The sequence below is a fragment of the Mustela lutreola genome, chromosome 3, assembly GCF_030435805.1.
Source record: "Mustela lutreola isolate mMusLut2 chromosome 3, mMusLut2.pri, whole genome shotgun sequence".
NCBI lineage: Eukaryota > Metazoa > Chordata > Mammalia > Carnivora > Mustelidae > Mustela > Mustela lutreola.
Genome location: NC_081292.1, coordinates 1,854,774 through 1,870,312, shown reverse-complemented (window position 1 = coordinate 1,870,312; position 15,539 = coordinate 1,854,774). Strand labels below are relative to the sequence as shown.

The 15,539-nt window shown below is 61.1% G+C and overlaps 1 protein-coding gene across 3 annotated transcripts in view; it reads right to left on the bottom strand.

Moving 5' to 3' along the window:
* TSNARE1 (t-SNARE domain containing 1) overlaps positions 1-15,539 on the bottom strand; it is a 90,764-nt gene that overhangs the window by 53,004 nt on the left and 22,221 nt on the right. For all 3 annotated transcript variants that reach the window (XM_059168721.1, XM_059168723.1, XM_059168720.1), the window contains exon 2: positions 5,840-5,953. In XM_059168721.1, the coding sequence (XP_059024704.1) occupies positions 5,840-5,921 (82 nt within the window). In that variant the 5' untranslated portion in view covers positions 5,922-5,953. The remainder of the gene's footprint in view (positions 1-5,839; positions 5,954-15,539) is intronic.

The following is a 15,539-nucleotide window of genomic DNA, read 5'->3' as shown; positions in this document are numbered from 1 at the left end:
GTACAAACCAACACTCGTCCTTCCTGGAGCTCGACTGCAGGGCTGAGGGGCAGGGCCAGCACCGGGTGGCCTCCTCTCCACACGCACCCCCAAACAGCCCGCACAGGGTCGGACCCCAAGGACATTCTCATTGATTCAGAAACACGTCCTAGACCCGTTCTGCCAGAATTCCTCAACCATAAGACACACCTCATGAAAACATCTCACCACCTCTCGGAGACGAGCCTCTCGGCCCGTGGCCCCAGGGCCATCTCTGTGACCTTGTCTGCTCTGGAGCTCTCTGAAGGGCAGTTTCTGCAGAGTGAGCTCTAGGAGGTCACGGCTGGGCTGTCCGAGCACACCCACAGCTGCCCTGGGACAGGGACATGGCCTGTCCCGGCCAGCCCCAGCACCCAGCTCCCGAGGCAGTGCTTCTCGGAAAAGACCCTGGACTCGCATCTCCCAAGAGAACGGAGAGCAAAGAACACCCGTGCAGCTCACGCACGACAGGGACAGAAGGACTGCCCCAAGGGATCCCCCTGCACCCCAAGTGGGGTGGGAGAGGCCTCAAAATGCCACCTCGGCCATCCTCTGCCTGCAGACAGCAGGGACTCAAAGTGCACAGGCGGTCCACGGGGCTCCCGGCCAAACCTGGGGGAGAAGGAAGGGCAGGGCGGCCAGTCACCTTATTGGGGAGGGAGGTCCCCACACAGCCAACCACAGCAGAGTGGGTTTCTGACTCCGATGACAAGAACTCTTCTAGACATCCAGGGAGGCAGGCACAGACCTGGACAGTCACAGTCCGGGAGAGAGAGGCCATGGCCGAGGCCCTATGTCCAGATGTCTCCGTGGGTCTGAGGGTCTGACCATGAGCTTTCAGGACAGGAACCATCTCCCAACAGGGCAAATCAGAGCAAATCACTTGCCCAAATCACTGTCACTTGCCCTCTTCCCGAAGGGCTTGGTGGGGAGCCTGTGGGATGGGTCCTCCCCATAGACAGCCGCCGCCAGGCTCTCCTGCAGGCCCGGGAACGTGCCTAGACCAGTGTGAGAAGAGGCACAGCTGTCCGGGCACCTGGTGACCAGGGTCACCATCTGCTTCGGAGCCCCCAGAGCCCCTCCTGTGGGGAACAGAGAGAAAGGGGACCAGCTGGCGGTGGCCACGTCACTGCCCACATCACCATGTGATGACGTCCCCGTGCTGGCATCCGGTCACGGAAGCCCAGGCCCCACCCACCTCCTCCTGGTTACCCCATGTGGTCCAGACACCTGTGAAGGGGCCCGGCCGGGCCCCCCTCCAGAATCCCATGACCCTTAAACTTTGGGGTGGGGGGCTAAGTCAACACTCCTGATTATTAGAATAGACACAGTTACGGGGGAAGGTCCAACAGACAGTTAGAAAGAAACGATAAAGACCGTTTGCAGAGGTGGACACTGACCGTGGGGCGGGGTCTTGCACAGGCAGAAGACCACAGACGCAGCTTCCCCTCCCTCCGTTCCGCGCACTTGTCTCCGTGTCCCGACGTGTGCAGAAGCACCCAGCGACCTTCTGCAGCTCCAGCTGACGCCCACGTCACAGCCACCTCCCTCAGCACAGTGGTGACCGCACGCCCGCGTTCTCGGCCCACGCTGCCTTGATGACATCCTAGTGGCGCAGGAGGAAGCAGGGCCCAGCCCGGGAAGGGGCGGCGAAGGGGTCCGGGAGCAGCCGACCCCTGCGCCCTCTCCTCCAGAGCAAACCGGCTCCGCGGGCACATGGCCACCTTCAAGTCCGTCTGTCTGGGCAGCGGGTAGGCTCAGTCGGCTTTCCTATCTCTTCACAGGGCTGGCCCATTTGGAGGAATATTTTTAAGGTTTCCTTTGATTTATGTGAGTTCTTTATGTGTTAGTAATCTACCAGTTGGCTTTTTGCCGGTTTTTGCCGTGATCCTACCACAAGGGATCACCCCAAGCTCCACGTAATCACCTGCAGGCTCGCGTGTACCCCGCGGTGCTTGGCACACAGCAGGTCCTGAGCGATGGCAGCGGCAGACGGGGGTCTCCGCCTGGCCCCAGCGTCCTGCCTGGAGCACCAGCCCAACCATGAGAGCCTTCCCGCGTCCCACGCAGAGGAGAGGGTGGGGTGCCAGCAACAGCCGGGCCTTGACAACGGTCAACAAATCAGGACCACGTAGGTCCTTTCCTGACGAAAATGCAATTAAGTAGACCTCGTTTTTAAGAAACAACTAGGAAAAAAAAAAAAAAACGGTTGGAAACAATGAACTATGGTTCTAAATAAATCCGAGGGGGGAAAAAACAGTAAAATAAATAAATAAATAAAAAACAATTCCTGAGTCAGAGAACGGATCATAATGCAAATAAGAAAACACAACCGAGGGGCGCCTGGGTGGCTCAGTGGGTTAAGCCGCTGCCTTCGGCTCGGGTCATGGTCCTCAGGGTCCTGGGATCGAGTCCCGCATCGGGCTCTCTGCTTGGCAGGGAGCCTGCTTCCTCCTCTCTCTCTCTCTGCCTGCCTCTCCATCTACTTGTGATTTCTCTCTGTCAAATAAATAAATAAAAAAAAAAAAAAAAAAAAAAAGAAAACACAACCGAACCTTAATTTAAAAGCACTGCACACCCCTGAAGGTCTGACAGCTACCAGTGACCACCCGCACACTCACAACCTCAAGAGTTTTTACTACAAAAGAACAAAAACTGAAGATGAATGACGTAAGATAAACATCCAACTTAGGAGTCAGAAAAATAAAACAGCTTCAACTCAAAGACAGAAGGAAGACGATACAAGTGCGAGCGGAGAGCGACCCGCAGTAGAAGATCCCGGAGTCAGCTCTTGGGGAGACTGTAACGGCCAAGCCTCAGTCAACACTGATCATAAAAAAAGGAAATAGGGAAAGTACAAATTTCCCTTTGAGAAATAAAACGGAGGGTGTGATGCGGATACCGGGACCGTTAGAAAACAGCGGCACCACAACGGCGGGCCGTGTGCAGCCCTCGGCCTTCGCGAACACCCGTGCTCTGGCAGGAGCCACGGAGAGGGGCAGGCAGAGCCCGGCCAGGCCCGCGGCCACACCGCAGCGCTGCCCCGTGGACACCAGCGGCTACTGTCCACAGTCAAGTTCTCTAAATCCGCGCATTTTCGTGAAGCAGACGTGTCTCAGAAAACGCAGTTTAGCAAAACTGACCCAAGAAGAAACGGAGAGCCGGACGGTGCGGACGACGGGAGAAGTGCTGGTCCAACAGCACGCCGCGAGGGAAGCGCGGTTTTATGAGCCTGGACGGTTTCAGAGCAAAACCCCAGAAACACTTCAGGACCACGCAGTCCCATTCTTCCAGATGCCACACGGGACAGGAGCACATCGCCCAGCGTCACAGAGGCTCGGGGCAGCTCGGAAAGGTGGAGAGAACGGGCACGTTGGGGGAAGAAAGAAATGCTGCCACTTACACACGACCCCGTCCAAACACAACACCTGAGAGTCCCCAAATTCTTACAGTCGACAGGAGCGCAGCAAAACGGCACAACATGAAGCCAGCAGACAAAAACCAATGACACTCCCCAGGAAAACCGTGGTTCCTTGCAGAAATTAACTTCTACAGAAAGAGAAACAAACGTCAAAACACTGGAGGCAAATCTCGAGCGTCAGAAAGACTTGAAGGGCCAGTCAGTCGACTGCTGCACGCGGGTCTTCCAAGGCCCTGCCATGCACCACGGAGCCGCCAAGATGCCCGGGTGCGTGGGATGCTCTGGTTATGTGCACACGGAGCCCCCCCCCACCCCCCGCAGAGGCACGGGCACGGGTCGACGGGAGGCGTGCTGCATCTGGGACTTGCCACGGAATGACACGATGGCTGCCTGAGGTCACAGTGGCCGGACCGGCCACAGCGGACTCTGGATGAGGTAGAGGGGGCAGCACTGGGGACCGCTGCCTCCTCACGTCTGCTTCCCCGTGTTGGAAACTGTCCATATTTAGGAAGTTTGAAAACAAGGCATTTAAAAATCAAAATCTCTGGACTAAGCTTTTTTAAAAAAACCAATCGTCGCACACATGTACCAGCCACGAAGATTTGGAACGTGTAATGCTCGAGCGGTACCTCTTCTAATAGCAAGAAATGTGGCGGGGTTTTTTGTTAAACTCAATAAAGGATATATAAAGTCTTTATAATGAAAGTTATAAACCTTGACTGAAAACCGTGACAGAAGATTCGAGAAAGAGACACATGTGCTCGTGGACTGGGAGCCCACGAACAGGACGGACGCTGGTCCCCGCCACGTTCACGCCGCGGACGCACGGCGGCCGCAGCCCAAACTCCAAGCCTGACAAGGGATGCTGAAATGCATGTTCTGAGCAAACACCCGAGACCTGTCCCAGGGAAGACAAGTAGAGCCGCCTGCTGTGAAAATCATCAGAAACGCGGACTCGGAAAATTAAGGCGAGATTTTGCACAGGAAAGGAAAAACGGACCGGGAGAACCTACACGGGAACGCCCGTCAACGCAGAGCTCCGACCCTGCGGGTCTGTAGGAAGGGGACGGCACTTTGAATAAACAGTCCCAGGACCACGTGTGGATGAGAGAGAGACATGGGGTCATGGTTCCGCCTCCCCACATGGCACCCCACAAAGATCAAAGCCCGGGGACAGTGAGGACAGGCCCACAGACGGACACAGTCCCATCAGCGTCTGAGGAGAGTACACGAGACACAGGGTCCTCTCCTGTAGGATTCATCACACCGGACAGGGTCGCAGACCAGTCAGAAGAGATGGGCGCACTCAAGCGAGCCCCAAAGGAGAACTCCGCGCCCCAGGAACGCACACTCCCCAGCAGGTGCCACACCGAGAAGCCAACTGAAGAGACGCAGGGCGAGCAGACAAGGGTTGCTCTTCCAGAGCACGTCAGGAAACCTGGCGAGTCAGTAAGATGATGGCAAACGGGAGTCCGCTGGAGGACCAATGGGTCCACGCCAGTGGTCGCCACAGAAATGTAGATGAAAGCCCGAGGAGACCACACCGGCCCTCGGACTGCACACACTCACCCTCCAACACCGGCCCCCACTCCACGGGTGAGCCCAGGACACCAAGGGCATCCCAGGCAGTGCCAACAGCCCCCCCCACTGCCACGGGCCACCCACGCTCAGTGGCCCTCACACGTGGACCAGAACGGGTGCCACGCAGCCACGGAGAAGGAAAACAGAAGGGAACAGCGACTCACAGCATCAGGGACTCGGGAGCCGAACTAGCAAACAGCCGATAAGACAAATCCTGGGGTTCCATAAACAAAGTTCTAAGATGCGCAAAGCCAGCAAGGTGTGGTGTGGGGACAGAGCCAGGTCAGCTAAACCCAAGAAAACAGCAAGGAAGCCCCCAACACGGCCCTCGGGGCAAGGGCATCTGGGGAGACGGCAGGCAACTTAGTGCTATTCTGTCCTGTGCCAGAAGCATGGTGCCTCCCCGGCCCCACAAGCCTCGGTTTCCTCCTCTGGATTTGCAAAATTAAGGCCTGCACCCCACGGTCATTAGGGAGACCAGGCCAAGCCGTCCATCCACTCTGCCAGCGGCCAAACCCCTGGGCACCTCTAGAGCAGCTCAGTACCCCCATGGAGGGCTGGCTTGGTGCCAGGAGGACCTCAGACACCAAGTCTGCCCCCCTCGGCAGGGCAGCCGTACCCAGAAAAGCCTCCCATGCTGCTGACCCAGCCCAACACGCACAACCCCACCCCAGCCAAGGCTGGGGTCGCTCACCCCTAGCCACAGGCAACGTGAGTGCGAAAGAACCCACCTACCCCTGCTGCCGTCACGCCAGCAGAGACCCACCCACTGCCACCTGCCCCCCACCCGCCGCCAGCACTGCAAGCCGCTGTCATTACCTAGGGGTTGATAGCCTTGTCTGGAGGGTCCCCCGAAAGGGCTCCCCGGGCCACCACTGCCAGCGACGGATCCGTAGGACATCTTCTCACCAAGAGCAGGGCCTTCCCGCAGAGCTGGAGGAGACAAACCCGGGTCGGAACGGAGGACAGCAGTTAGTGCTCAGGTTCAGGGAGCACTCGGGCCCCTGCCCGCCCACCCACCAGCCCGCGACACTTCCTCCTCACCCCAGGCGGCCCCAGGCCCATATCTCAGCTCAGCTGGGCTCCTCCCGGGCCCAGGCAGTGGCCCCACTGAGCCCCTTCAAGGTGCCCCCTTGTCCCACAGTCCTGTGTGGGGACAGCACTGGGAATAACCTCTCGAAGACTGTGGTGGTCCCAAGCAGAGCCCCAGGGCCCCGTGCTCTCCCCTGCAGACGCCCACCCCCACTGAGCTGAGAACCCAGGGCTTGAGCACCTGCCCCCCACAGCTCCAGCTCAGTCCTTCTGAGCCACACAAGACAGCAGACGGCCAGGGACAGGCCGCTGGGGCTGAAATCACCTTGACACAGTTCCTACGGAGCTGCGACAAGACAATGACCATCCCCGGCCTCAAGGTCCTCATCCACAAAGCCAGGGTACTGAGAGGACCTGCCCCCAGGCCGGCCGTACAGAGCGGGTGACACACACTGATGGTGGGCACAGAAACCACCGCCTGTCCCGGCGCCTGAGCACGACCCCAGCCGTCCCTGCCGGAGACGGTTCGCATCCCACACACAGGATCGCCTCCGCCAGCGAACTGTGGCTCAGGATGGCGGAGAAGGGACGTCTCCAGCCTGACAAGGACCCCTGGGGCCCTCCAGGGTCACTGGTTTTCTGGGTGTCTGCACAGAGGCCACTAGAAGCACAGGGACTCGCCCAGTGTCTGCCTGACAGGCCACATGTTCCCGACGCCATGCGGCTCACGCAGCACTCCCAGCGGGCTGGGAAGGGCTCTCCGCACCTGCAAGCCGCAGTTCCACTCAGCCGGACCCCGGTGAGCTCGGGGGCGGCGGGAAGCAGGCCCAAGTCCCCGGGGTCGGTGGGAGCCTGCACCTCCACGGCTAGGACTCACCCAGAACCCCAGAGAACTATGGCTTACATGGGTAACATCTGCCAACATTCACTACATGAGAAATTAAAAAGACGTTTTTAAGATATATTACTCTGCTTCAAAGTGACAAGAAACCCATTACACATTAAATTGACGTCTTTACGGAACAGAGCCGCATTCTCCCGGACAAAACCATTCGGTGTGAAGAGCCAGAGCGTCTGCTTCTTGGCGACTCTGTCAGCGGCTCGACAGACGCGCTGGTTCTCACGCCTGCTTCCGGTCAGCTGTGACGCGACACTGGCCCGAGCATAGGACAGAATCTGGCCGCACAGAGGGGAGTTGTCTGCAGGGGCTGCTGCGGACCCGACAGGGACTCGGGGACCCCCAGGGATGCCCAGAGTCTGCACACTCTGGGGACCCCTGGGGAAAGCACGTGGTGTTCCTTCCACGGGTCCCAGGCACCCGCCTGCCTGGGCCGCACGGGGAACACATCAGATGAGGAGACGGAGCCCAGGACTCGGGGGACGCAACGTTTGGAGAAAGCAGACCCGGGAAGGACGGAGTCAAGGGGTAGCCTGCAGCGGGCACCCGGAGCCCCAGGCACAGGCCCGCACGTCCCCACACGCCTTACACAGGCCCACACCCCGTCCGCACGGAGACTGAAAGGAGGCCCCGCTGCCGCCTCACACGCAGACGAGGACACTGAGGCACGCGGGATAGGGCACCCAAGGCCATGCGGCTGGCGGCCGGCAGAGAAGGGCTTGGGATCCGGCAGGGCGACCCCGGTGCCCGTGATCTCAGGGCACGGCCCCTCGCCCCCATCCCCGGAGACAGGAGGCGCTGCCCAACCCCCATTAGGCCGCTGTTGGCGCCCAGAAAACACACAGCCAGGCTCTGAGCAAGGGCGTGGTGGGTGCGGAAGTGTGGAGCTCAGTGGGAGGGGCTCGCACTGCGTGGGGGACGCCACCCGCCGAGGGAGCGGAAAGACCAACCGGCCAGGACCAACTGTGCCGCCACGTCGGGGGACAGCAACCGTGGGGACACAAACACGCCCAGGGAAGGAGATGCACGACCCAGAGCTCATGGCCGCGGAGTGGAGCACTGGGAGGGGCCTGCCCTGCAGGGCACACGGCCCACAAAGGCAGCACCAAAACCTCGGCGGCCCCAAGCGGCACAGAAGATGCTTCCAGACAGAGATCGGCCCTTCCCTGTCCTTCCGGGGGAGGACGCAGGCCGTGCCCCGCCCAGCACAGGTGATCCCGGAAACAGCTGGGGCCGCCTGCAGCAGGAGCAAGGGGAGAGCCCGGGGCAGACGCTGTGCCCGAGCTGGGGGAGGGACCGGCTGGCGCGGTGGCCGAAGGTTCCAGAGAGACTCCCTCGGGGAGAGAGGAAGACGGCGGCATCGGGCCACGGCCAGGCTCCGGGGATCGCAGTGAGCGAGAAGGGAGGACGATCCAGGCTCACCGCGCGATCCGGCCCCCGGCGTTCTGTCCTCAGGGAAGGCCTCCTCCACCTGCCACGGACGGTGCAGCCTGGAGGGGGCCCGGGGGAGCGAGGGGCAGCGGACGAACGTGCGTGTGCTCGGGTGTGCGTGCGCAAGTACTCCAGCATGTGGGGACATGTGGGCTCAGGAGCTGTGTGTGTGCGGGTCTGCACGTGCGTGTGTGTGTGGAAGCGTGTGTGTGAGCGCGTGCGTGTGCGTAAACGCGTGTGTGCGGGTCTGCATGTGCGCGCGTGTGTGAGCGCGTGTGTGCGAGCGCGTGCGTGAACGCACACGTGAGTCCTCACCCTGCACGCCAACAGGCCAGGTGGGCAACAGCAGTGACGGACGGAGCCCGGGACCGAGGGCAGCACCTGCCGTCCGCAGGTCTGCGGGCTCAGACACAGCTAACTCGGGAAGGAGAAAGGAACGGCTGCTTTGTGTCAAACGACCGCGAAGGGCTCGTTTTTCCTCCAAACTTCAGACGCGATTCATCTTGACACACCAAAGCTTCATTCTAAAACTCCAGTGAGACTATCATCCAGAAAGAGGAGTCTGGAAACAGCAGCAGGCTGCGGGGGTGTCCGCTTTGACCGGCTTGCCCAGACGGGGACCCAGCACCCTCCTCTGATGTTGGCCGGGCGGCCCCAGAGAGGCCGTGTTGTTCTGGAGGGACGACGAGGAGCCCAGGCGGGCACCTGGGAGGCCGGGGCACAACTCGGCAGGTACACCCTGTGTCCACCGTGTCCAGTGTGAACGCGGTGGCCTCGTCCTGGCCTTGGGGACATGAATGTTAGTTGGGGGTCAGCCAGAGTATCCCATGATGAGGGCTCCAACGGGAGGGCGCAGGGGCCGGGGGACCTGGGGGCAAGAACCTGGACAGGGCGGGTCTGGTAGCCCCCGAGGAAGCAGCTCAAGCCACATCCGCGCGGAAGCAGGAAGGAGCTGGCCACCCGGCTTTGAAGGGAGACGCGCGGCACAGCCCAAGGACGGGAGGGCAGCACGCACACCGCAGGACCAGCACCGACCGCAGGAAGTGACAGAGGCCGGGTGCACAGCACTAGGGGCTCTCGCAGCCCAAGAGGTCTCCATGCGCCCAGCACAGGAGGGCGGGAAGAAGAAAGGGACAGAGGGGCCGAGGCGGCTGCCCTCAGCGGCGTCCGGGCACGGGAAGGGCAATGAGTGGCTGGTCTATGGAGGCAGGAGGGACAGAAGACTTCCAGCCGCCACCCGTCTGACTTGCGATCCATTTTGCTGTGCCCAGAGCCCATGTCCAGGCTGTGTGGGAGATAGAGGTGGCCCAAGGCCCGAGCCACGGAGAGGCACCCCAACTTGGGGAACAGAAACACAAAACGCCAGCACCCAGCCCCTGCCTGCCGCCTTGCACCCGGCCCAGCCGGACCCTTGGCGCCCCGAGCCACTGGGGGGCCCGGCACCGGCAGAGAGCGAGGGGCCACAGGCTCGCCCCAAGGCTCCCCAGGTGCCCCGTGCCTGGGCTGTGCCAGCCGCTTCCTCCACGCCGCTCCCGCCCACCCAGCCACAGCCAGTTCACGGCCCGGCTCCCCTGCGAGCGAGGGCGGGCTGCGGGCAGAGCCAGATGAGAAGGGAGGGGCAGCTGGACAAAGGAAGTTAGAGCCACTGGTGGCCCGGCTGGGCGGAAGCGGCATGAGGGCCCGGCCAGAGGGCGGGACAGATGCCGCCGGGCTGCAGTGCCCAGGAATAGCCCTGGACTGCCCCAGAGGGGTAGGCCGGAGGCCACAGGAACAAGGTCAGCTCCCAAGGAGGCCTCCCACTGGGCAGCTTCCTTGAGCCAGGCTGGCCAGCCTCCTCCAGCCCTGTGCCCCCGGGGCTGGCGCCAGGCTCTTCCCCGGCCACCTCCCCGCGCCCCCTGCCAGCAGCAGCCTGGAGGGGGCCAACAGTCCTGGCACGGCCCAAATCCTGCTCTTTGGGCAGCAGAGGAAGCAAAGGTGCCAGGGAACACCCCAGCAACGCAGCCCTGCCCCCAGAACAAAGCCCCTTGGCCCAGGAGGAAGTCAGACGGACAGCAGGACGTCACTGGACCCCGGTCAGGAGGAAGCACCCGGATACAGCTCTAGGCTGAGCTCCAGTGACCTGGACTCCGGGGCCAGCGCTGAGACAGGGCCGCTTCTGCCCCAGACGGGCTCCCAAGCAGGACACGCCCCTGCCTGCAGCTTTCCTCCATCGGCCTGGGGCGCTCGGAGGCAGTGAATTCCGAAGACTACGGATGAACCTCCTGGCAGCAGACACAGAACAGTATTTTCTAGACTGGGGTGCCCTAGAACAGACCCTGCTTCCCACAAGCTGAAGGGGACCCCAAAGATGGAAAGCAGGTCCTTCCCGGGGGGGTCCGTTTCTCATCTGTAACATGGGCGCTGCCCGGCCCTCAGAGGACCAGAGTGAGGAATGAATCAGTTCATCTCGGCCTTGGTCCAGTGGACCTGACCTGCACCGTGAAGGAGACACAGCAAAATCAGCATCACACAGTGCCCTCGGGGACCTCCTGCTCCAGCTGGGCACAGACAAGGAGGGGTGACACGCCATCATGTGGACCTTCACCCCAAGCACGCGGCCACACAGACCTGCCCTGCCAGCAGCCCTGGCGACCTGGCCCTCCGGCCTGTGCTCTGGCCTGGGCTGCTGTCCTTCACCCGAGTCCTCCCCACTCTGCCCGGCACCAGCCCCAGGGCTCCCCCTGCGCCCCCTGCCCTGCCTTTCCTCCCCACCTTGCACAACCACACCCCTGGTTACCCCTGCTTTCAGGCAAGACCTCGCCAGCTCCCTCCCACCATCCCGGCCCGCCCTAGACACACGGTGAGCCCCCTCGGGCCACACCGCCAGGCCACAGCCCCGACCACGGGCTTGTTCTGCTGCTCTGCAGCTCAGTGTCCTTTCCGTCTCCCCCACCCAACCAGAGCGAGCAGAGCCGGCTCGGAGCAGAGTCAGGACGCAGCCCACACCCGGAGAAGCGCCGACACAGAGAGCGGCCAACAGACGCCCGCGCTCCTCGGCGCCTCCCGTGTGCGGAGTGTCAGCAGGGGGAGACACACGCGGTGCTCCCGAAGGAAAGCTGGCCGCCCCCACCCCCGGATCCCCTGCTGGGAACCACCGTCTGCTCACCTGGGGGCCCGCGGAGAGGAAACCTGCAGCCCGCACCGCCCGGCACGGCTCCCCCGGGCCCAGCCGCCAACCCCGGGAGGCCCAGGGCTGCGTTGCTTAGAGACCACAGCGCTGCCCCAAGGAGGGCACAGTGAGCCCACGGGGATGCCCGGTCCCGCCCCCGCAGCTCCGGGCGGCCGAGCGGCCCAGGCTGCCTGATGATGGGAGGGCCGCGCGGACTCCACGAGTCAGCCTTGCGAAAGCCGTCGGGGGACTGCCGCCATCTGGACCCACACCTCCCTCCAAGGGCTGCGGCCCACAGACAGGCCCACGGACACGCGTCAGCCACGTGGGGTGCTCGAAAGCCAAACCAGCCTGAGAGCCTGGATGAAGGCCTCGACGTCACCAGACTTGGGGCCAAGGCTGGTCACACCAGACAGCAAGACAGGACCGACACATGGAAGACATCTGGGCTGCGTGTGTGGTTGCAGGGGCCGCGAAGAAGGCCGGGCGGCAATCACAGGCTCGCGGAGGGGTGGAATCCCCCGGGCTGGGGACGCCCAGATCTAATCAAACATTTTTAATATAAGAAAACCAAACTCAGAGAGAGAAAGTGACTTCTTCCAAATCACAGGCACAGGCAGGATCTCAGAGCGGCCACCGCCCATCGACCCGCGGTCGCGGCAGCGGCTCCCGCCCACCCCTCCCCAGCCCTCTCTCGGCAGCAGGCTCTGGGCTCAGGTCCACCTCACGGGGGTCTTCCTGCCGGACCACGAGCCTTGCCCTCACCCCTCCCTCACCCCAGCATCACCTCTGCCCCGACGGGAGCTTGGAGGCGCATGTGAACTCCGTGCTCAGCAGACTGCGTGTGTGTGACATTAGTGACCTGCCAGCTTGGCCCCTGCACGGCCGCTCACAAGCTCTGCCCCGTGGACACGAACACGACCCTGAGACGAGAGTGTCGCATCTGCGTTACCTTCCCGACGGCATCCCCGCACTGTGCCTGTGTGAGAGGCCACCGAGCCCAGGACCCGGGAGCATCGCGGCTGCAGCTCCCGGTCAAGCCGTGCAGAAGGAAACACGTGCGTGTGCACACGGACGCGCGGAAGGACGAGCCACTGCGGGGAAGGGGGCTGTGGCACGCGCAGCGCGCCCGCTAATCTGGGGACTCTTGTTTAATCTAAAATTACTGTGTCCAAAAATATTAAGTTAAAAATAAAATTAAAACTCACTGCAGACTTTTTTAAACTCTAGAAGTAAGTCTGTCCGGAAGGTACAGGATCTGAACAGAGGACTGAGTGTGTCTTGAACAAAAGGCGAGCAAAGGCGCCCTGTGTCCGTGGACGGGCGCTCGAGACGTGGGGATGAAGGTCCCGCGTCAGCACGGGCACAGTTTAAATGCTTCCTAAAACTAAGAAGTCCCTCCCATTTTAAGCACGAGCCACTAAACAACTCTTAGGGGAAAAAAGAAAAAAAATACTAAGATTAAGAGAATTCTAAAAAAAAAAATTAAAACCCCAAAAGTGAAAACCCTGCATAAGAATGGTGATCAGGTACCCTGAAAGCAGCGATCAGAGGAAATTCGTAACGCTACGTATCTCATGACAAAAGGTGAAAGCAAACGCATTTCTCAGCTGGAAGCTGTAGGAAAAGGCACGCGGCACCGTCTTCTGAGAGCAGCTCGCTCAACGCCTTCCCCACAGGGGCTCTGAGCGCGGAGGGCAGCGCCTGGGAACAGCGTCTGCTTGGGTGGCCGTCACCCATGTGCCCTCGGCTGGGAGCAGCCGCGGCCCTGCCGTCTGTCATCACAGCCCGGGAGCCCGAAGCAGCTCGCACGCCAGGAGGCCACGCCGAGGGGGCTGTGCGGGAACATGGCCATTCCCCAGACCCGCCGCATCCCCCACATGCCCCTTCCCACGAGCTCAGTCCGGTTTTCCGTCACTCACAGCCCAAGATTCTTTAATGAATATACCTATGCTTTAAAAAAGTTCAAGAGAAACAACACACTAATCCAAGGGCAACCAAAGAAAAGAAACAACACAAATAAACGTAAGCATTAACATGGCAGAAGACAGAAAGCAGCAGCCCTAACTTACAAAGCAAAATCCAGTTTCCTAAAACACACGAAGACGACGGCCCGGGAGCGAGCGCACTCAAGCAGAGAGAGTGGAAGCACGCGTGTGCGACCTGGAACGTTCCAAGGGAAGAGTCGCCCGGAGCCAGAGCTCAGGTTAAGGCAGCCTAAGGCCCCACTTGCAAATCCCTGTGCAAATCAGTTGTCAAACCCCGAGGAAAGGGGTTCCGTCTTAGGAAAGCGCAGTCTGCCGAAAGCGACCCACGGGAGGCAGCCTAAACAGACGAACCCAGAGAGAAGAAACAGAAACAGTTACCGCGAAGCCACCCGCAGCGACACCAGGGCCAGATGGCGGTGCGGGGGTCCTGCCACATCCCCAGCGCTCCGACGAGCATTCCAGGTTGCCGGTGGTGAGGGAGGCATCCTGACGCTTTGTAACGAAGCGTGTGTAGCACCGGTCCCCAAGCCCGAGAAGCGCCGTCCAAACACAAATGGCAAACAGCTTCAGCATGGACACAAGAGCACCAAACAGAACCCTCAAAGACAAAACTCAGAACCCCGCTCCGTATTGTCCCAGGAACGCGAGGCATGTCTGCTGTCCAGAAGTCCACCAGCCCAACAGACCACACAACTAACGGACCAAAGGCAAAGACTTACAGGCCCCCCACAGGCGCCAACCACATTTCTGATGCAAGCGCTGAAGAACTTTCTAGAAATGATGAAATCAATACCAGTTAGATAAAAGGTCCAGAAGGTGGCCTGAGCACCTCCACACCCAGCACCGCCCAACTCTGCTCTGGAGGCAGCGGCCAGGGCCACTGGACAGCAGGGGTCATCGCAAGACGACAGAGGGCTGGAAGCAACGGTCCCTCGTGGCCACTGGCTCAACGGCACACTCGCCAAATGCACATGGGACGCCGTGAGTCCGAGCTGTGGGCAGAGCAGCCGGCGAGGGGCTCACAGAGAGCAGCAGCCTCTGCACACACCGACGCCCGGCAGGAGGCCAGGCGGGCAGAGAAACCCCATTCGCAGCAGCAACGACGAAGCCCGCACACGTGGGAACCGACTTCCACGCACGTGGAGGCAGACAGGAAGCACCGGTCACGGGAAACCTTAGAACGACCCACGACGACAAAGAGCCAGCCCCAGCTCTCGGACCTCATGAAGACGTGCCTTCTCCACCCCGATAACACCACCAGCAAGCATCCTTCCAGAGCGGGGCAGGCTGGCGGGGAGGTCCCGCGGGAAACCACAGGACTGACGAGAGCCAGGACGAGGGCAAACAGACCCGCAGAAGGGACCGCTCTCCCCAGACCCGCGACGTCCCCGAGAAGGGAGCGCTGGCCCAGGCGGCAACACGCGCGGGTCTGGAGCACATCCTGTGGACTGAGGGGGTCTGACACGGAAACGACGCATGTGCGATTCCACTTTCCAGGCACGTCCCGAAGAAGCAGATCCGCGCGAACAGAGAGCAGACAGGAGGCTGCCAGAGGCTAGGGGCAGAGGGGTCTGGGGACGGACCACTCGGGGTGTGCCGTTTCTTTTAGGCTGGCGGGAATGTTCTGGAACTGGAGAGTGACGGTGGACACACAACTCTGTGCACAGACCGAAAACCACAGAACGCTCATTCCAAACCGAACTTCCAGGCATACGAAATCTCTCCCCACAACCACCGGAAATCTTCTACAGCCAAAACTCTGCACGAAAACATACACCAGTGGAGTGAGGACGTCTGAAAACAGAGCGGCCAGGTAAGGAATGGGGCGTCCCCAACCAAAGCAGGACCATCTGATAAGCAGCGCTGGGACATCTGGTTGCCGTGGGGGACGACAGAGCGGTCCAGGCCCACCCCAGTAAAAAGAACACGTTCCTAATGGCCCGTGGCTATCTGGGTGCAAGCTCAAAGGGTCTGCGGAAATGAAACGGTGAGCTCCTCTAGCCATGTGCGGAGAGTTTCCCA